The sequence below is a fragment of the Physeter macrocephalus genome, chromosome 4 (assembly GCF_002837175.3).
Source record: "Physeter macrocephalus isolate SW-GA chromosome 4, ASM283717v5, whole genome shotgun sequence".
NCBI lineage: Eukaryota > Metazoa > Chordata > Mammalia > Artiodactyla > Physeteridae > Physeter > Physeter macrocephalus.
This window is the reverse complement of record NC_041217.1, coordinates 83,822,532-83,842,548: the sequence shown is the minus strand read 5'-3', so window position 1 is coordinate 83,842,548 and position 20,017 is coordinate 83,822,532. Positions and strand designations below refer to the sequence as shown.

Below are 20,017 nucleotides of genomic sequence, written 5' to 3'. Positions count from 1 at the left end.
CAATTTTTATTGTTAACTGCGACATAACTTTGATGTCATCTGTTGTCAGTCTGATGTGGCTCTTTCCTAAGTAACCTGTCACTGTACTGATTCTGTACTGACTTAGCAATGTGGCCTTGGAATGCTAAGCAAAATATGGATGTACTGGTTGTAAATGTTTATATATTGTACAGTACCTTTATATATACACTTGAGGTTCTGATTAGAGAAAGAGACCTGTAAATCGCTCGTTATTTTTTATATAGATATTAAAAAAAAAACAAAAATCAGTTCATGGCCTGCATTTCTTTTACTGTCAGGTTTATGTAATGTTGCTTTTTCTATTTGTGGAGCTAATTCTCATCATGGTCTGAGTCCTCAAATAGATTTTTGTCCCTACAAGTAACAAATATTCAAAGTCCTACAATCAGAAAGACTCTTACAATGATGACTTGTATAGCTATACTTTTATCTATATGTAAAGCTCAAAATTAGTTTGAGTTGAATATCATTATACCTACTTAATACCTTTCACTGTAAGGAAAATAGCTTTGCATAAATAATTTGCTACCCCCCTAAAATCCTTTCTTACACTGTCAGGGAAAGAAATGGACTTGTCTTACTGGAAATTGTCATCAGACATTTCTAATGGACATAGCTGTGTACCACAAGGTCACAAACTCTATTTCATCAGACTATGGCATTTCACATTATTTTTAAATCATTTTATTTACTCTAGGTTGTACTTGTAGAGTGAATTATTTTGACTTGACTGACTTCACTAAAATTCTTGGAATGAATAATGCCTAAAACCTAGTTCAAGACCATGGTTAACTGAATACTCTACTCTTGAGGAGAAAAATTAATTCCCGCCTGCCATTACTGAACTCACACTGAAAATAAACTCCAAACCCCGAGCCCCACCATGGAGATGATGTGTGTTCTAGCAAAGCCTGCGGTGGCAGCAAAATCATTTTTTTTTTTGTTGTTTTAGTGGACGTATTTTCTTACTGGTCATAACAGCAAAAAAGTTCTGGGATGCTATCACGTTGTCTCCCTAGAGAGATTAGTGAGTAAGAGCCTAAATATTGTCTTCTAACCCCCGTACATTAAATTTTTGGGGTCAAGTAGCTTTTGCACAGTCAACTCCTATTTCAGAAGTCTTGGACACAGAAAAGCATGTGGCTTTTTATTTCTACCTGAGCATACCTTGGTTATTTCCTTTTTTAAAAGAGTCAGATATTCTCATGTAGAAAAAGTCAAATGCTTTTCAAGGTGAACTAATGAAGAGCTTCATGTTTAATGTGTCCAACAGTCAAAGAGAATTGGGTTTTAAGAAAGCAAGGACTACTCAAATTGTTAGTTAAACTGTGTGACAGTCTTAACTACCGACCTCCACAGAGATGTGTTTAAGCTCAAGCTTAGTCCAGAGTGAGCTCCAGGAACTAAGGAACACTGTTGTAAACAGACTTCAGTCACGAAACGTGATGATTCAGTCTGGCGTGAAGAATATATCAGAGCAACTTCTTACATCATCCTGGCATGCTCCAGTGCTAAGAACTACTTGTGCTTTTTAAACAATAACAGATTTGTTTATTTAGGCAGCTCTTTACTGCTTATGCTATTAAGGTTTTTCAGCAATACAATGACTGGTTTAAAGCACGCCATAATTATGACATGAACTCTATAATCTTTGCTTCAGTTGACTGAGTCTAAGATATCCACTAACTTGGATCTGTTTTCAAAGTTTCTATGCAAGTAGAGCCTTAAGTGTAAGAAGGGAGTATAAAGGCTTATCGAGAGTAGAATTTAGTAGAGTTCTGCCAAAGAACTCTGAACCTTTCTCACATACACATTAAAATACAAAAACATAACCAAGTGCTTTAATTTAGCCTGAACCTATATTTTTCCAAAGAATCCTGTGGGTATTTGTCTATTTTACAATGTTTGCATTAAAGTCAAGCAGAACTGTTAGCAAATGTTTATAGCAAGTCAAGAGGCTTATTTTGTCCTTAATAAACAACAACTACCTTGAGTAATACCTTATTACAGCATATAGGCTCAGGGTGTGCTGCAGGAAAGGAATGGAATTATTGCACATTTGTGAAATTCAGACTTCATTACTCAAGATGGGCACCAATAACTGCAAGAAGCAAAGGATTACTTTAAATGACCAAACTAGTCAACAGCTGTATAGATGAGATTAAGTTTAATGAATTTACTTCTTGATAATTCCAAATCATACACTATATTTGGGAGTAAGACCCATTTGGCCCATTATAGAGTGTGTAGACTAAAAAATTTTGAAAATGAATTTCATTAATTTGAAAGATGGTTACTTTTACAGTGCACAGGTTCACTTACCTCTAGATACAATGAACCAAAATTAAAAACACAGACCCGTAAGCTTATACTTTGGAGGACATCCTGGTATTTAGAACTTTTCTACTTGTCTCTGAAAGTTAAGACAACCATACCCCAATTAGGCAAGTATTTGGTTATTCAACTTTCCAAAGTGTTTACATTATACATGAGGCATAATGTACATACTTAGGAAGTTTGACATCATACCTCCATAGCGATTTTAGGAGATAGAATTTTTCCCAATACAAATTATAAAAGTAGCTGAATAGGTATTTTTCTTATCCATCTATGGTTATTATTATTTCAATTAAATGTATGTATGGCCTAATCTAGTTCTCTTTTTACATCTTGGTTTATTTAATTTCTCAGTAGCAAGTAAATGTTAAAGTATCACTCCTTTTGGGAGATCAAAACAAAAGTCCAATCTACTAGAAATTATTATACAGCAATAAATGAAGCACTGAGACTACAACTCTTCCATCCTAACAGAAGAAAAAAAAAGAAAAACTACATAAACAGTAAATTACTTGAGGTCTATTCTTCATGTATTCTATGCATTTATATTACGTACCTATCATGGGGTCAGGTACTCTTCTGCATTCTGGGGACCTAGGAGTGAAAAACAACAACAACAAAAATTCCTGCCTTAAGGGACTTATATTCTAGTGGGGAAGGACAGAAACAAGTAGGCAAAAAATAAACAAGATAATCAGATTCTGGTAAGTGCCATGAAGGAAATGAACAGAACCATCTATAACTGATAACAAGGATAAGATGGGGAACAACTTTAACTCAGGGAAGGTCCTGCTAAGGAATTGACAGCTGAGAAGCCATTCAGGGGAGAACTTAAGAAAACATATTCCAGGCACAGTCTGAAATAAGAAAGAACTTGGTATAACGGAGGAACACAGGGAGGCCAGTGTGGCTGTCAGGTACTGAGGAGGGGAATTTGGAAAGGGAAGCAGGCCTGATAATGAAGGGCCTTGGAGGCCAGCATAGGGAAAGCCAGGAAAGATTTAAGTAGGAATGATAGAGTCTCCATATTTTGAAGCTCACTCACGTGGCTGTGGAGAACCGACTGCAGAGGCAAGAATGGGACGGGAACCAAGGGTCAGCACAGTAATCCAGCTAAGCGCAAAGGAGGCTCAGTCTGTTAGCGGAGGAAACACAGAACCAACGTGACTGGCTGGTAGATTAGATACGGAGGGGAAGAGAGGAACCAAGAATAAACCCTAAGCCTTTGGCTTGAGCAATTGAGTAAACTTTTTTCTAGTTACTAAGATGGGAAAAACATTTACTCTCCCACCTCAGACAACTTAAAAAAAAAAAAAAAGGAAAAATATATATGAAAAAATGGGAGTTAGATGTTGGACAACAGGCAGTAAAAGATAGTGGAATTCAATGAGGTGAGCCCCATGATTGCCCCAGATTACTTAGAGGCAGTTTCTAGGCTGTGGTGTAGGAAGGGGGAATCCAAACTGAACCAAGCAGCCTTGCTGAGTTGAGGTGAGAGTTAAGAATTTGGGGATGCCAGGACAGCTAGAACTGGCAGGCAGAGTACCAGAGAGAGAAGACAGCTGCACAGAGAGGAGAGGACAGCGGCACAGAGAGGAGAGGACAGCGGCACAGAGAGGAGAGAGCTCCAAAAATGTGCAGAGGTTTCCTTTCAAGTTTTTAGGTGAGTATTGATCAGCACAAGGAAATACTCAACAGGGAAAGAACCACCAAAAAGAAGCAGGCCAAAAATTCTTGAGCTGGGAAGAGTTCATGTTCCTACAGTTAAACTGGAAAAACCTCATCATGAACAGGGTATCAGGTAGAGTACTCAGGAGGATTTTGCTTCAGTTGTGGAGAAAAGTAGCACCAGAGTAAAGGCTGCTCTGGCCCACCTAACAAAGCTTAAAAGCAAGCCTTGAAATGATCAAACTGTTTTCAAGTATCTTAACTGCATTCTAAAACAAAGCTCAAGAATATTTAAAAGAATACACACACATGAAAACCCAACACCCAACAATGTAAAATTCACATCCATTAAGAAATTACTAGGCATGTAAAGAAGCAGGAAAATATGACCCAAAATGAGGAGAAAAATAAATCAACACAAACAAACCCCCAAATAACACAGATGATAGCTGTTATAATGTTCTTATTTACTATTTCTATTATAAATATTATGAAAACAAGATAGAGAAAAGAAACAGCATGTTAAAGAGAGACATGAGGATACAAAAAAATGAAAAAGCAATATCAAAATTCTATAGACAAAATACATTCGGTAGGATTAACAGCAAATTAGTGCAGAAGAATAGGTTAGTGAACTTGAGGCACAGCAATAGAAATAGTTGTCCCAGTCTTCTGTCTTTGATAGAAATTAAAAACAGAAGACTGGGACAATGTACCGAACATCAGTAAGGTGTGGGACAACTTCAAGCAGCCTAATAAACATGTGGAGTCTCAGGAGGTGGGAGACTGGGGTATAGAAAACTTATTTTAAGAAATAACAGTCAAAATTTTTCCAAATTTGATGAAAACTAAACATCAAGAGACCCAGTAAGTGCAACAAATCCCAAGCACACACACAAAAAATGAAGACAACTACACCAATGCACATTATAACTAAATAGCACAAATTCAATGAAAAAGATAAAAACCTTAAAAGCAGCCAGAGTTAAAAAAAAAAAAAAAAAAAGACATTATATACAGAAGAACAAAGATGACAATGACAGCAGACTTCTTGTCAGAAGCAATGCAATCCAGGAGGCAGTAGAGCAGCAACATCTTTAAAACTAGAATTTTATGCCCAGAAAAAACAGAAAGATTCAAAAATCTTTCTCAACAAGGTGGGCCTATACGCCTTGCTAAAAAGATTTTGGATTTTTACCTTCAAAGTAATACTAAGCCATTAATAGATTCTAAACGATGAGACTGAGACTTGCATTTCAGAAAAGACACATTAGCTTTTGAGATGAACAGGTCATGGGGGAGAGGGGCAGAAAAGCAGAATCTTGTTCAAAAACAAAGGGTGTTGACTTAGATGAGGGTGGTGAAAGTGGGGATGGAGAAGAATGGACTGATTAGAAAAATATCTAGAAGATAATTACTCACAGACTTGATGACTGGATGTGAGGTATGAGAAAGGCAAGAGTGAAAAATGATTCCCAAGTTTCCGACATGAGCAACTACCCACACAGTTAATTTTACCCACCTGAAAAATCATTTAAACCAATTATACACCATCAAAACTATAACCGAAACAACTCACAGGAATAAACTATTCTGAATACTGCATTTACGCTAAAGAATTCACTGTGTAAAAAATTCAAATAAAAATAGAACAGTGGGTTTTTTTTGTAGGAGAAAAAGATAAAGGCATCAGCTTTCTTCATCCGAAATCTGCACCAAGCAGTTCAATCCTGGATTTGAGATAGCTGCTCTTGTTCCTTATGGAAAATAGTTAAAGCATGATTTCTATGAGCCATCTGTTGAGACACTGAAGGGCCTTTACAGATCAGTTCCTTCCAAAGGTAAATCACTATAATGGGATTTTACTTTTTAAAAGGAATTGTAACTCTCACGCAGTATTTGGAATGGCTGCAAATTTTTGGTAATCCACTTTTAGTTCAGCAATCTTGCCCCCTATGTTTCTATCTTCACAGTTAGGAATCTATCAGCAAAAGACTTTTAAAGGGTTTTAAACAGTAATTGCAAATGTTTATTGTGGATTTATTAAGGGCTACGTACTTTATGCTATGTTAAGTACCTTACATGATAATCTCATTTAACCTTAACAACACTAATAGGTAGTTATTTTATCCTTATTAAACAGGTAAGGAAATTGAGATGCAAAAATGTTAAGTAACTTGCCTTAGACTATGAAGCTGATAAGTAGCAGAGCCAAGGATATGAATCCAGAAAGGTCTGACCTCAAGTCCTGGACTTAAGAAATTCATCTTTAAACCTCAAAAACCTTCCTGCATATTAGGATATGTGTAAATGATACACTGATTTTGCATGTACATACTTCACATGTAATAACTAAGTTTCCTAATTATTTCCATTTAAAAATTCACAAAATCTTGTCATTAAAATGTGGGCTTTCAATTTGCCTCGAGAGATTCTTCAAAGTGGGTAACTTAATGAGCAGGAATTAAATGTAGACTATTAGAGTTTTCATAAACATATGTATACGCATGTATGTGTAACAGGGGATACTGATAAGAGAATCCAAATCATCAGTGGCATAGCTTGGCTCAGTACAGACACCGAGGACATGAGATTATACTGAGGGTTAAATACATTGAGTCTCACAACAGATAAACTATGAACGCTTCACTTAGCAGTGTGATGGGAAACATAGCTCAGATGATTTAAATGGAAAACATGTTTAATGGTGGACACGGATGAGTGTGCATAGACTTAAATTTCTCATGCTGAATTACATGCCATATTACATGCATAACTCTTACACCAACAACTATACAGTTATTAGGATTAACTTCAAAATTATAAACTAATTAAAATTTTCTCCATAGTTTAACAGAAAATCACAGTTTAAAGGTTATTTTTTTCTTTCAACAACAACAAAAAGGCCTAGAAACTGAAATTCTCCAATAAAGTTATTTTATTCAGGTTCAACCTAAAACAGTTTAAACTTGATCTCTCTTTGCTAGAGAAATGAAATCTCCAATTCTATAGACTGTAATAGAAAAGTACTGAATTTACATATTTCCAATAAAGGATTTTGCTTCATGCTTTGGGCATCTGCCATAGTTACCCAAAAGACTATTTCCAATATATATAACTGTCACAACACTGAAATGCCCAGAATAAATTTCCTAACTTAAAAAGTTGTCCTTAAGTTACTATAACACAACAGCCTTCAGTCTCCTGACTATTCATACTATTTGAAAACCATGAAAATACAGGTTTTTAGCATGCACACCCAGTTGGAAAAGGCTCTGTTCCTCTGAAAACACCATTCGTTAGATTGGGTAGAGCTGAGGGCACCTCTCCGTGTGAACAAGCAGGTGGGTGTCTCATGGGTTTGCAGTCATTTCTTTCCTTAATGGGTTAAGCACTGATGCCAGCAAGGGGAGAAAGTCCGGGCACATGACTCAGCTTATGACTTAATTTTCCACAACTAAGAAAAGAAAATCAACAAAATAGTTAGTTTTATGACAAATAGGTGGGGTTGACAGGTACACTTACATGTAAACCAAGAACCGTTTACATAAGAAAAAAGTACCAACTGTGACAACAGCAACCATAGAACATCATAGAGAAAAAACCATTAACAATTTCCAGGATCAAAAAAGATATACTGCAGTTCATGGGTTTTTGGTTTTCATTCATTCTGCCTCTGTACGTTTCCCTAGATCAGAGGCCAACCCAGCCCACGCTATTAAATTGACATGAGATTCAAACTTGATTTTTTTGTTCCATTCAAGAGCACGATCTACTGTACTTGCATAAAATGAGAAAACCTAAGCTGAATGTCTATTTCAAATGTCTATTTCTCTACCTCAAGAGTTATTTCCAGGCTAGTCCCTCCCTCCCTCCTTCCACCCTCCCTCTCTCGCTCTGTCTCACACACACACACAGTGGGAAGAACAAAGATTACTACATACAATAAGTTTTAAGACTAAGGCAGATGCTACAGAGTGATAATCACACTTACTCTTATATTAAATCCTAGAAGATCACTTATAACACCTGAGACAGCAGAAAGAATAACTACTCGTGTGATATTGTAGATCAAGGGATTCATTGTCAGTCCATAGAGTCTAAATGGTGTGTCCAGCTCCTACAAAAACATGAAAGAACTGAGATGAAATACATGGTTTCATAATAGCCATGAGTGATTTCTGGACTGTTTTTTTCAGTCTTGGGAGAGGATGATTGCTTAAAACCTCTTCCCTTAATGTTCAATAGCTACCTTCAAAAAACCTGTAATGAGGGGAAGTGGGGGAGGGATAAATTTGGAATTTGGGATTAACAGATACAGACTATTGTATATAAAATAAACAACAAGGACCTACTGTATTGTACAGGGAACTATGTTCAATATCTTGTAATAACCTATAATGGAAAAGAATCTGAATATAGATATCACTTTGCAGTACACCAGAAACATTGTAAATCAACTATACTTCAATTAAAAATAATAATTTTAAAATTAAAAAATAATAAATAAATTAATAAATTAATGCCTGTAATGGACTCTCACCTACTTTTCCACTAGCTAAGTTTTTAAAGGTGGATTCAAGCAATATGCTATTTGTGATTTTTTAATGTAATGTTAAAATGTTACAGACATCAGCAATCACTAGAACTTGGGTAGTAAGTTGGGAAACTTTTTCTCATAGAGTCATTTACCCCAAACTATTGAGTTGGTAGTTTGAATCTACACAGCATCTATCTGTTACTAGGGTCCTCTCCAAGAAGTACAGCATTGATTTAATTAAATGGTAGTAAAAATGTATCACGGGGTATTACTTACTTTCAACAACTTGGTGGATAGCTTTAATACATTGTTTACTAGAGTAAGCTGTTCTTTCTTATTCGGCTTTTTTTCCATTTTAAGATATAAATTAATCTAAGGGAAGGAATAGAGATTAGGGCAAATGTCATGGAAAAGATAGATATATATATTTCATTCAACATGGCAGATTTTGAGGGCAATGTTTTCAAGTAAAATAAATTTCAAAATTCCAGTAGCTATTTCTTCAGAGCACATATGCCACCTACCCAAACCCCCATCCCTAATCAGTCACATATGGCAAAGAAAAGCTATTTAGTGAAGAAAAAATAACAATGAAGCAATTTATCAAAACAATGCAAACTTTTATATTAATTATAGCAATTAAAATGTAAACTCGGGCTTCCCTGGTGGCGCAGTGGTTGCGCGTCCGCCTGCCGATGCAGGGGAGCCGGAGTGAAGAAAAAATAACAATGAAGCAATTTATCAAAACAATGCAAACTTTTATATTAATTATAGCAATTAAAATGTAAACTCCTTGAGTTCAAAAACTATATCGTATTCATCTTGGTATCCCCCAAATAATCTAACATCCTCATTAAACATTCATGGAATGGAAGAAGATTGCTGCTTTTAACTTACTAATCCTTTGTTTTTCCCCTTATGGTAAGAATTCTCCACTATAATTCTAAGACCAAAAAAAAAAAAAAATCTAATGATATTAGGTATTTTTATTTAAAACTTAAGGATAAACATGAAATTAAAAACAAAAAAACCCTACTCTATACTACTCTGTATTTACAAGAAACATTTCTCAATTGTAATATCTACTCACATACTAAAGAGCAAGTATTTTCCAAACACTGAATGTATTCAGCATTTGACTGATAGAGAAGAAAGTCAAGAAGCTTATTAAACATCCTTAAATGACAGGTACTCTAAAGATCTAATACTTGACACAGAATATGAGATTAAAAGCATGCTCCATTACCACCAACAAAAATAATTTTTATACTATGAAGTAGCACCCAATCCTGGGAGCAGGTGGGAAAGATAATATCCTCATTTTATAAGGAGGAAACAATTATATAGTTGCAAAGTGACTTGTAAGGTGTAAGGTCATATAGCTAGAAAGTGACAGAATCTAGACTCAACCCTGAATCTTCTGCAAAAATCTTATTACACCATCTGTAACCACTGAATCAAACTGTCAAGGACCAATCAATACCTGTTCAGTAAGTAATATTGAGACATTGCTGTATTTCTTATTGGTTTCAGACCCCAGTGAGGCTAAGCGCAGTAAGAAAAGTAGTAAAGCTGATTCCCAGATCAAAAACTCCCAATTATAAGCATCATTTAGGAAAGTTTTATGTCCCCGGAGAACCTATGAAAAGGACCAAAAAACAGTTAAGTTTTTCACTTGTCTTAAAATCTGTAATTACTCCTTTCCTCTAGAACTTTAAAAACATTTACAAGATACCAATATTTTAATACTCAAAGTAGGAGACTTTTAATACTCAAAGTATTATCTATTCAATTAGTAATTATGTATTTCTCTAAGTTTCCTAGATTTTCTTCTTTGCATGAGAGACAGCAAGGGTCTGGAAGGAACAAGGGAAGAAAACAGAATAAGTGAAATAAGACAAATGTATTTCCAAACTCTTTAACCACAAGTGTGCCCACTCACAATTATATGATGACCATTTTTCAAAGTAGGGTTGGCCAAAAAGTTCCTTTGGTTTTTTTTTTTTTTTTTTTTTTTTTTAGGGAAGCCCGTTCCTTTGGTTTTTAAGTAAAAATAAACGACACATTTTTCATTTTCACCAAGAACTTCACTGAACAACGTATTCACCCTTTTGTTCCACTACCTTCTGCCATTTTTCAGGCAACTTCATAATTCCATCTTCCCAAAACATTTTTATCTTTTTGAGCAAAGAACTGTTCCAGGTGCCTTTTACAGTCTTGCAGGGAATTGAAATTTTTTTCCATTAAGAGAATTTTGTAAACACCGAAATAAATGTAAATCCTAAGGTGCAATGTCTGGTGAATGTGGCGGATGAATCAGAACTTCCCAGCCAAGCTGTAACAGTTTTCGCCTGGTCATCACAGAAACAAGCGGTCTTGCGTTATCCTGATGGAAGATTATGTGTTTTCTGTTGACTAATTCTGGATGCTTTTCGTTGAGTGCTGCTTTCAGTTGGCCTAATTGGGAGCAGTATTTTTTTTTTTAAGAAGTTGAATATTTTATTATTAAACTGTTTCTTATTTTCCTGCAAGGCTGTTGCTTCACTGTATAAAAATAGCACCAGCAAACACAGTATATTGCAAAATTAAGATAGTAATGTTCTTTACTGGACACTATACAACTAACAAACTTTTCTCCACTGCCATTTATTTCCAGTGGCAAGTTCATTGAGTATGTTGACCAAATCCAGGGATGGCTGTAAGCAAGTTACAATATTATATAAGGTTAAGATAACAATGTTATCCTTGAATTACATAATTTTTATAACTAGTTTTACCACAGATAATTTCAGGAATTCTGAGTATTATAACAGGAGACTAGCCTAAAAATCACAGGGTGTTGTGAAAAAGATGCATGTGTTTATCTGAAATCATTAGGAAGTTAAGGGGTATTTTCTTCAGGCAACATCGTTGCAAGTAGTTTCTTTTGCTAAAAGTTGCTTTTTAAAAATCTATCCACCACTAATTTAAGACAACTATGCTAGATTAAGTTGTTTCAAACTAGTTTATTTAGGGGTTCCATTTTCACTCCTCAGTAGATTTTATGTATTTCTCATATGCTTCTTCACTCATTAGTTCATCTAGTTCTGAAGGGTTACTTAGTGTCATCTTGATCAACCAACCATCTTCATAACAAGATCTGTTGACAAGTCCTGGATTTTCTGCTAGACCTTCATTAATTTCAGTTACTTCTCCTGATAGAGGAGAATAGAGTTCACTAGCAGCTTTCACACTTTCCAAAGCACCAAATTCCTCTTGTTTGTTCAATTTTGTCCCAACTTCAGGCAGACTACAGTAAACAACATCTCCCAAAGCTTCCTGTGCAAAATTGCTGATTCCCACTGTTCCAACACCGTTTTCTGTTGTTACCCATTCATGTTTGTCTGTGAATTTACGATCCAACAGCAGAGCACCCGGACGGCGCCCGCCCGCAGTCCCCAGGGCCGCATCGGGCAGGGCGCGTTGGGCACAGGCTGCAGACCGCGGCCCGCACGCTCTGCGCCACTCGCAGCGCCATGTTCGCAGGGATGCTGGGCGCAGTACTTGTTGGAATTAATCGTTTGGTTTTCTGGAAGGAGCTCATAATAGAGGACTCCCTTCCAATCCCACCATATACACAACATCACCTCCTTTGGATGAAGACTGGCCTTTGGTGTGGTTGGTGGTGGTTCATTTCGCTTGCCCCGCGATCTCTTCCGTTCCACATTATTGTACACTATCCACTCTTCATCGCCCATCACAATTTGTTTTAAAAATGGAACATTTTTGTTACGTTTAAGCAGAGAATCGCATGTGGAAATACAGTCAAGAAGATTTTTTTCACTTTACTTATGTGAAAACCAAACATCAAAGCGATGGACATAACCAAGCTGGTGCACATGATTTTCATTGCTCAACTTGGATATTCTGAGTATGTCGGCTATCTCCTGTGTGGTATAATGTTGATTATCCTCAATTAATGTCTCGATTTGATCACTATCAACTCCAACTGGTCTACCGGACCACGGAGCAACGTCCAGAGAGAAATCTCTAGCACAAAACTTCACAAACCACTTTTGACATGTTCGATCAGTCACAGCACCTTCTCCATAAACTGCACAAGTCTTTTTTGCATTTCATTTGTGGTTTTACCTTTCTTGAAATAATAAAGCATAATATGCCGAAAATGTTGCTTTTTCTCTTCCATCTTCAATATTCCATATTCAATATGGCTACACAAAAATTCACCAGTTTTTATAAGTTTTTTTTTTTTAATGCAGGCTGATAATGACAGCTGTCACAATACAATCTAATGAAATTGCTTCAAATGAAGTTAGACAACTAAGCACTACTAGAGCCATCTAATGGAAAAAAAACCGAACAAACTTTTTGACCAACCCAATAGTAAATTTGCATTTGACTAACAGAGCCTCCTAAAACATGCAGCCCATCCCACTGGCATGACTAGAAAATCCTGAGGATCAGCTCTTTACTCCACTTTAGGATCTGAATAACAGCAGCAGCCACCAATTATAAAATGCCTATTATGTGTCAAGTTTTCAGGTAAAAGTTTTTGTTTTTACAAAATTTTTTTGTTGATTGAAATGTAAAGTTTACTAAAGCAAGCCCAAGGTAAAATGAGATTTAATGAAAAATATACAGAGACCCCTCATAGAAACTAAATGCGGGCCTTTGAAAATCAGGAAGTCAGGAGGCAGCTGCCCTCCCCATCTCCCTTCCACTAGGGCCATTCAGGCTCCCCACAACTCTGACTTGTTTCCAATGCTACTGGCCCCAGTGATCCCTTCTGACCTTTCTTCTGCAAAGTCCACCACTGATACCTCAGGTTTTCATTTCTAATTTGCAAAAGAGGGAATATGTTTAGTTTAGTCTGGGTCAGGTATTCACCCCAGCAAGTTACTTACAACTAAGGGGTGGGGGGGGAGGGCAGGGGGAGGAAAGTAACAACTAATAGCAACCTAAAAGTGCTGAAAGTAACTGGCAACCTAGAAGTCTCTACCCATTAAAAATATCCTTCAAACATGAAAGTGATAAAAGACATTTTCAAACAAGCAAAAACTGAGAGAATTCATCACCAGCAGATTCTTCAAGCAGGCAGGAAATAATCCCAGAGAAAAACACAGAAATGTACAAACTAATGAAAAGTAATGGAAAGGGTAAATATGTAGGTAAATATAAATGAATAATTAACTACAAAAAGCAATAATAATTACATCTTATGGCTTTAAGATATATGTAAAATTAAAATGAAGGACATGTGTGACACAAAAGTGAATGGATTAAAAAAAAAAAAGTGAATGGGTAAATGACATAAAGTGTTGTAAGGTCCTAGCATGGTAAATTAATAATTTTATTAGACTGTAATAAGCTAAGGATGTATGTTGTAATCTCTGGGGTCAATAGTAGTAAATATATATATAAAGTTAACAGAGAGGATTAAATGAAATATTTTAAAATATTTAATTAATAAAAGATGGCCAAAAAAAAGAGGAAAAGGAAAATTAACAAATAAACCAAATAGGAACCAAACAGTATTTGTAGTTATAGTAATTAAGTTTAACTGGGTCAGACATTCCAAAACACTAAAACTGGGAGACTGGATTAAGAAACAAGCAAACAGGAGCAGGATTGGAGACAACATAATGGAGTAGAAGGACCTTGAGCTTACCTCCTCTCACAAGCACATCAAAATCACAACTAACTGCTGAACAACCATCAGTAAAAAGGCTGGAAGCTACCAAAAAAAAAAATTCTACATTCAAAGGCATAAAGAAGAAACCACAGTGAGATGGTAGGAGGGGCGCACTCGCAATATAATCAAATCCCATACAACCTGGTGGGTGACCCACAAACTGGAGAATAATTATATCACAGAAGTTCTCCCAAAGCAATGAGAGCTCTGAGCCCCACACCAGGTTCCCCAGCCTAGGGGTCTGGCACTGGGAGGAGGAGCCCCAGAGCACTTGGCTTTGAAGGCCAGGGGGGCTTGATGGTAGGAGCTCCACAGGACTGGGTAATCAGAGACTTCACTCTTGGAGGGCATATACAAGGTCCTGCGTGCACTGGGACTGAAGGCAAAAGCAGTGACTTCACAGGAGCCTGGGCCAGACCTCCCTGCTGGTCTTGGAGGGTCTCCTGGGAAGGCGGGGGGCAGCTGTGGCTCTCTCTAGGATCATAAAAGCCAGTGGTGGGCTTCCCTGGTGGCGCAGTGGTTGAGAATCTGCCTGCTAATGCAGGGGACATGGGTTCGAGCCCTGGTCTGGGAGGATCCCACATGCCGCGGAGCAACTAGGCCCATGAGCCGCAACTACTGAGCCTGCGTAGAGGCCCACACACTGCGATGAAGAGTGGCCCCCACTTGCCACAACTAGAGAAAGCCCTCGCACAGAAATGAAGACGCAACACAGCAAAAATAAATAAATTAACTAATAAACTCCTACCACCAACATCTTAAAAAAAAAAAAAAAAGCTGGTGGCTGACACACTGAGGAGTGTTCATTGATGTGAACTCTGGCTGGAGGTAGACATCTCGCTTGGGATCTTGGCACCAAGGCCTGGCCCCACCCAACGGCCTGTAGGCTCCAGTGCTGGGACGCCTCAGGCCAAACAACCAAGAGGGCAGGAACACAGCCCCACCCATCAGCAGACAGGCTGCCTAAAGACTTCCTGAGCCCACAGCCACCTCCAGACATGCCCCTTGACATGGCCCTGCCCACCAGAGGGCCAGTACCCAGCTCCACTCACCAGTGGGCAGGCACTGGCCCCTCCCACCAGGAAGCCTGGACAAGCCTCTAGACCAGCCTCACCCACCAGGAGGAAGACACTAGAAGCAAGAAGACTACAATCCCGTGGCCTGCAGAACTAACTCCAAAAACACAGGTCAGAACTCACCCTGGGACTGGTCCCTGGCCCTTAGGAAACAAGATGGGAGTGTACTGTTGGGACACACAGGACATCCCCTACAGCGGACCACTTCTCCAAGGTCAAGAAATGTTAACTATTCTCCTAAATACATAAAAAGACAAATAGAAATTTAAACAAATTGAGACAGCAAAGGAATATGTTACAGACAAAGGAACAAGATAAAACTCCAGAAGAACAACTAAGTAAACTGGAGATAGGAAATCTACCTGAGAAAGAGTTCAAAGTAATGATTGTAAAGATGATCCAAGAACTCAGGAAAAGAATGGATGCACAGAGCAAGAAGTTATTAGCAAAGAGTTAGAAAATATAAAGAACAACCAGAGTTGAAGAATGCAATAACTGAAATGAAAAATACACTAGAAGGAATCAATAGCAGAAAATGAGGCAGAAGAACAAATCAGTGAACTGGAAGACAGACTACTGGAAATCACTGATGTGGAACAGAATAAAGAAAAAAGAATGAAAAGAAATGAGCACAGGTTAATACACCTCTGGGACAATGTCAAATGCACCAACATTTGCATTATAGGGGTCCCAGAAGGAGAAGAGGGAGAGAAAGGGCCTAAGAAAATATTTGAAGACATAATAGCTGAACACTTCCCTAACATGGGAAAGGAAACAGTCACCCAAGTCCAGGAAGCATAGAGAATCCCATACAGGATTAACTCAAGGAGGAACAGACCGAGACACATAGTCATCAAACTGACAAAAACTAAAGACAGAGAAAATATGAAAACAACAAGGGAAAAGCAACAAATAACATACAAGGGAATCCCCATTAGGTTATCAGTTGATTTTTCAGCAGAAACTCTGCAGGCCAGAAGGGAGTGGCATAATATATTTAAAGTGATGAAGGGGAAAAACCTACAACCAAGAATACTCTACCTAGCAAGGCTCTAGTTCATATTTGATGGAGAAATCAAAAGCTTTACAGACAGGCAAAAGCTAAGAGAATTCTGCACTACCAAACCAGCTTTACAAAAAATGCTAAAGGAACTTCTCCAAATGGAAAAGAAAAGACCACAACTAAAAATAAGAAAAGTATGAAATGAAAAGCTCACCAGTAAAGGCAAACATATAGTAAAGGTACAAAATCATCCACAAACAAATATAATATCGAAACTAGTAATTGTGAGAGGAGGAGAGAGAGTACAAATGCAGGATATTTAAAATACATTTGAGGGCTTCCCTGGTGGCACAGTGGTTAAGAATCCCCCTGCCAATGAAGGGGACACGGGTTTGAGCCCAAGTCTGGGAAGATCCCACATGCCACAGAGCAACTAAGCCCGTGTGCCACAACTACTGAGCCTGCATGTCTGGAGCCTGTGCTCCACCACAAGACAGGCCGCGACAATGAGAGGCCCGCACACCATGATGAAGAGTGGCCACCGCTCGCCTCAACTAGAGAAAGCCCTCACACAGAAACGAAGACCCAACACAGCCAAAAATAAATAAACAAAAATAAATAAATTTATATTTTAAAAATAAATAAATAAATAAATAAAAATGCATTTGAAATTAAGAGATTAGCAACTTAAAACAATCTTGTATATATATAGGCTGCTATACCAAAACTCATGGTAACCACAAACCAAAAATCTATAATAGATATACACACAAAAAAGGAAAAGGAATTCCAACACAACACTAAAGACAGTCATCAAATCACAAGAGAAAAGAACAAAAAGAGGAAAGGGAAAAAAAAAGACCTACAAAAAGAAATCCAAAACAATTAACAAAATAGCAATAAGAATATACGTATCGATAATTACTTTAAATGTAAACAGATTAAATACTCCACCAAAAGACACAGACTGGCTGAATGAATACAAAAGAAGACCTGTACATATGTTTTCTACAAGAGACCCACTTCAGATCTAGAGGCACATACAGACTAAACGTGAGGGGATGGAAAACGGTATTCCAGGTTAGAACTACCTCCCCAGAGATCAGGCAAGGTTAAGGGAGGGCTTGGCTGCTGTTTTTAAATGCAGCGTTTTTTGTTCCCTTTCTAGAAACCAGCTGCAATGTTAGGTCAGAGCACATTAAAATGAGCCACTTCTGAACCAACAGCGCCCAGGCCCCAGGCCTGCTGTGAAGGCCCCAGCAAAGGACAGGCCTTGGTCTGCGTGACGTTCCTTCCCATGCTTGTCCAAGCAGTGCTCTGCCTCAGAGTTGAGGTAAGAGAGGCCTCAGGACACCTCGCATTAGGTCACCTAGCAGAGATCAGAAATTCCTGGGCTCAGTGAGGAGGTTTGCTATGTGGCTGACAGGGTCTTGGTGCTCTGTCTAACACTGGTGTCAGGTCTGAACCTCTGAGGTGGGAGAGCCGAGTTAAGGGCATTGGACCAACAGAGACCTCTGGGCCCCACCTAATATCAAATGGCAAAAGCTCTCCCAGAGATCTCCACCTCAATGCTAAGACCCAGCTCCACTCAACGACCAGCAAGATACAGTGCTGGACACCCTATGCCAAACAACCAGCAAGACAGGAACACAGCCCCACCCATTAGCAGAGAGGCTGCCTAAAATCATAATAAGGTCACAGACACCCCAAAACACACCACCGGATGTGGTCCTGCCCACCAGAAAGACAAGAGCCAGCCTCATGCACCAGAACACAGGAACCAGTCCCCTCCACCAGGAAGCCTACACAACCCACTGAACCAACCTTAACCACTGGAAGCAGACACCAAAAACAACGAGAACTACGAACCTGCAGCCTGCGAAACGGAGACTCCAAACATAGTAAGTTAAGCAAAACGAGAAGATAGAGAAATACACAGCAGATGAAGGAGCAAGATAAAAACCCACCAGACCAAACAAATGAAGAGGAAATAGGCAGTCTACCTGAAAAAGAATTCAGAGTAATGATAATAAAGATGATACAAAATCGTGGAAATAGGATGGAGAAAATGCAAGAAACATTTAACAAGAAGAACTAAAAGAACTAAAGAGCAAACAAACAATGATGAACAACACAATAAATGAAATTTAAAATTCTCTAGAAGTAATCCATAGCAGAATAACTAAGTCAGAAGAATGGATAAGTGACCTGGAAGATAAAACAGTGGAAATAACTACTGCAGAGCAGAATAAAGAAAAAAGAATGAAAAGAATTGAGAACAATCTCACAGACCTCTGGGAGAATGTTAAATGCACCAACATTCGAATTATAGGGGTCCCAGAAGAAGAAGAGAAAAAGAAACGGACTGAGAAACTATCTGAAGAGATTATAGTTGAAAACTTCCCTAATATGGGTAAGGAAATAGTCAATCAACTTCAAGAAGCACAGATGGTCCCATACAGGATAAAACCAAGGAGAAACACGCCGAGACACATGTTAATCAAACTATTAAAAATTAAATACAAAGAAAAAAATATTTAAAGCAGCAAGGGAAAGACAACAAATAACATACAAGGGAATCTCCATAAGGTTAACAGCTGATCTTTCAGCAGAAACTCTGCAGGCCAGAAGGGAGTGGCATAATATATTTAAAGTGATGAAGGGGAAAAACCTACAACCAAGTTTACTCTACCCAGCAAGGATCTCATTCAGATTCGACAGAGAAATTAAAACCTTTACAGACAAGCAAGAGCTAAGAGAATTCAGCACCACCAAACCAGCTCTACAACAAATGCTTAACGAACTTCTCTAGACAGAAAACACAAGAGAAGAAAACGACTTACAATAACAAACCCAAAACAATTTTAAAAATGGTAATAGCAACATACATATCGATAACTACCTTAAATGTAAATGGATTAAATGCTCCAACCAAAATACACAGACTGGTTGAATGGATACAAAAACAAGACTCGTACATACGCTGTCTACAAGAGACCCACTTCAGACCTTGGGACACATACAGACTGAAAGTGAGGGGATGGAAAAACATATTCCATGCAAATGGACATCAAAAGAAAGCTGGAGTAGCAATTCTCATATCAGAAAAAATAGACTTTAAAATAAAGACTATTACAAGATACAAAGAAGGACACTACATAATGATGAAACTAGATATCAATAACAGGAAAAAATCTGTAAAAAATACAAACACATTGAGGCTAAACAATACACTATTAAATAACCAAGAGATCACTGAAGAAATCAAAGAGGAAATAAAAATATACCTAGAAACAAATGACAATGGAGACACGACGACCCAAAACCTATGGGATGCAGCAAAAGCAGTTCTAAGAGGGAAGTTTATACCAATACAATCCTACCTCAAGAAACAAGAAAAACTCAAATAAACCACCTAACCTTACACCTAAAGCAATTAGAGAAAGGAGAACAAGAAAACCCCAAAATTAGCAGAAGGAAAGAAATCATAAAGATCAGAACAGAAATAAATGAAAAAGAAATGAAGGAAACAATAGCAAAGATCAATAAAACTAAAAGCTGGTTCTTTGAGAAGATAAACAAAATTGACAAACCATTAGCCAGACTCATCAAGAAAAAAAGTGAGAAGACTCAAATCAACAGAATTAGAAATGAAAAAGGAGAAGTAACAACTGACACTG

General features: G+C 37.8%; 1 protein-coding gene and 1 pseudogene across 4 annotated transcripts in view; both read right to left on the bottom strand.

The window, feature by feature from the left end:
• Positions 1–6,946: 6,946 nt before the first annotated feature.
• The window catches only part of PHTF1 (putative homeodomain transcription factor 1), a 65,252-nt gene continuing 52,181 nt past the window's right edge, over positions 6,947–20,017 (bottom strand). For all 4 annotated transcript variants that reach the window (XM_028488981.2, XM_007108794.4, XM_028488982.2 and 1 more), the window contains 4 exons: positions 10,050–10,205; positions 8,843–8,938; positions 8,021–8,146; positions 6,947–7,483 (listed from right to left, as the gene is read on the bottom strand). In XM_028488981.2, coding sequence (XP_028344782.1) covers positions 7,463–7,483; positions 8,021–8,146; positions 8,843–8,938; positions 10,050–10,205 — 399 coding nt within the window. In that variant the 3' untranslated portion in view covers positions 6,947–7,462. The remainder of the gene's footprint in view (positions 7,484–8,020; positions 8,147–8,842; positions 8,939–10,049; positions 10,206–20,017) is intronic.
• LOC112063861 (glycine cleavage system H protein, mitochondrial-like) lies at positions 11,333–12,354 on the bottom strand (annotated as a pseudogene).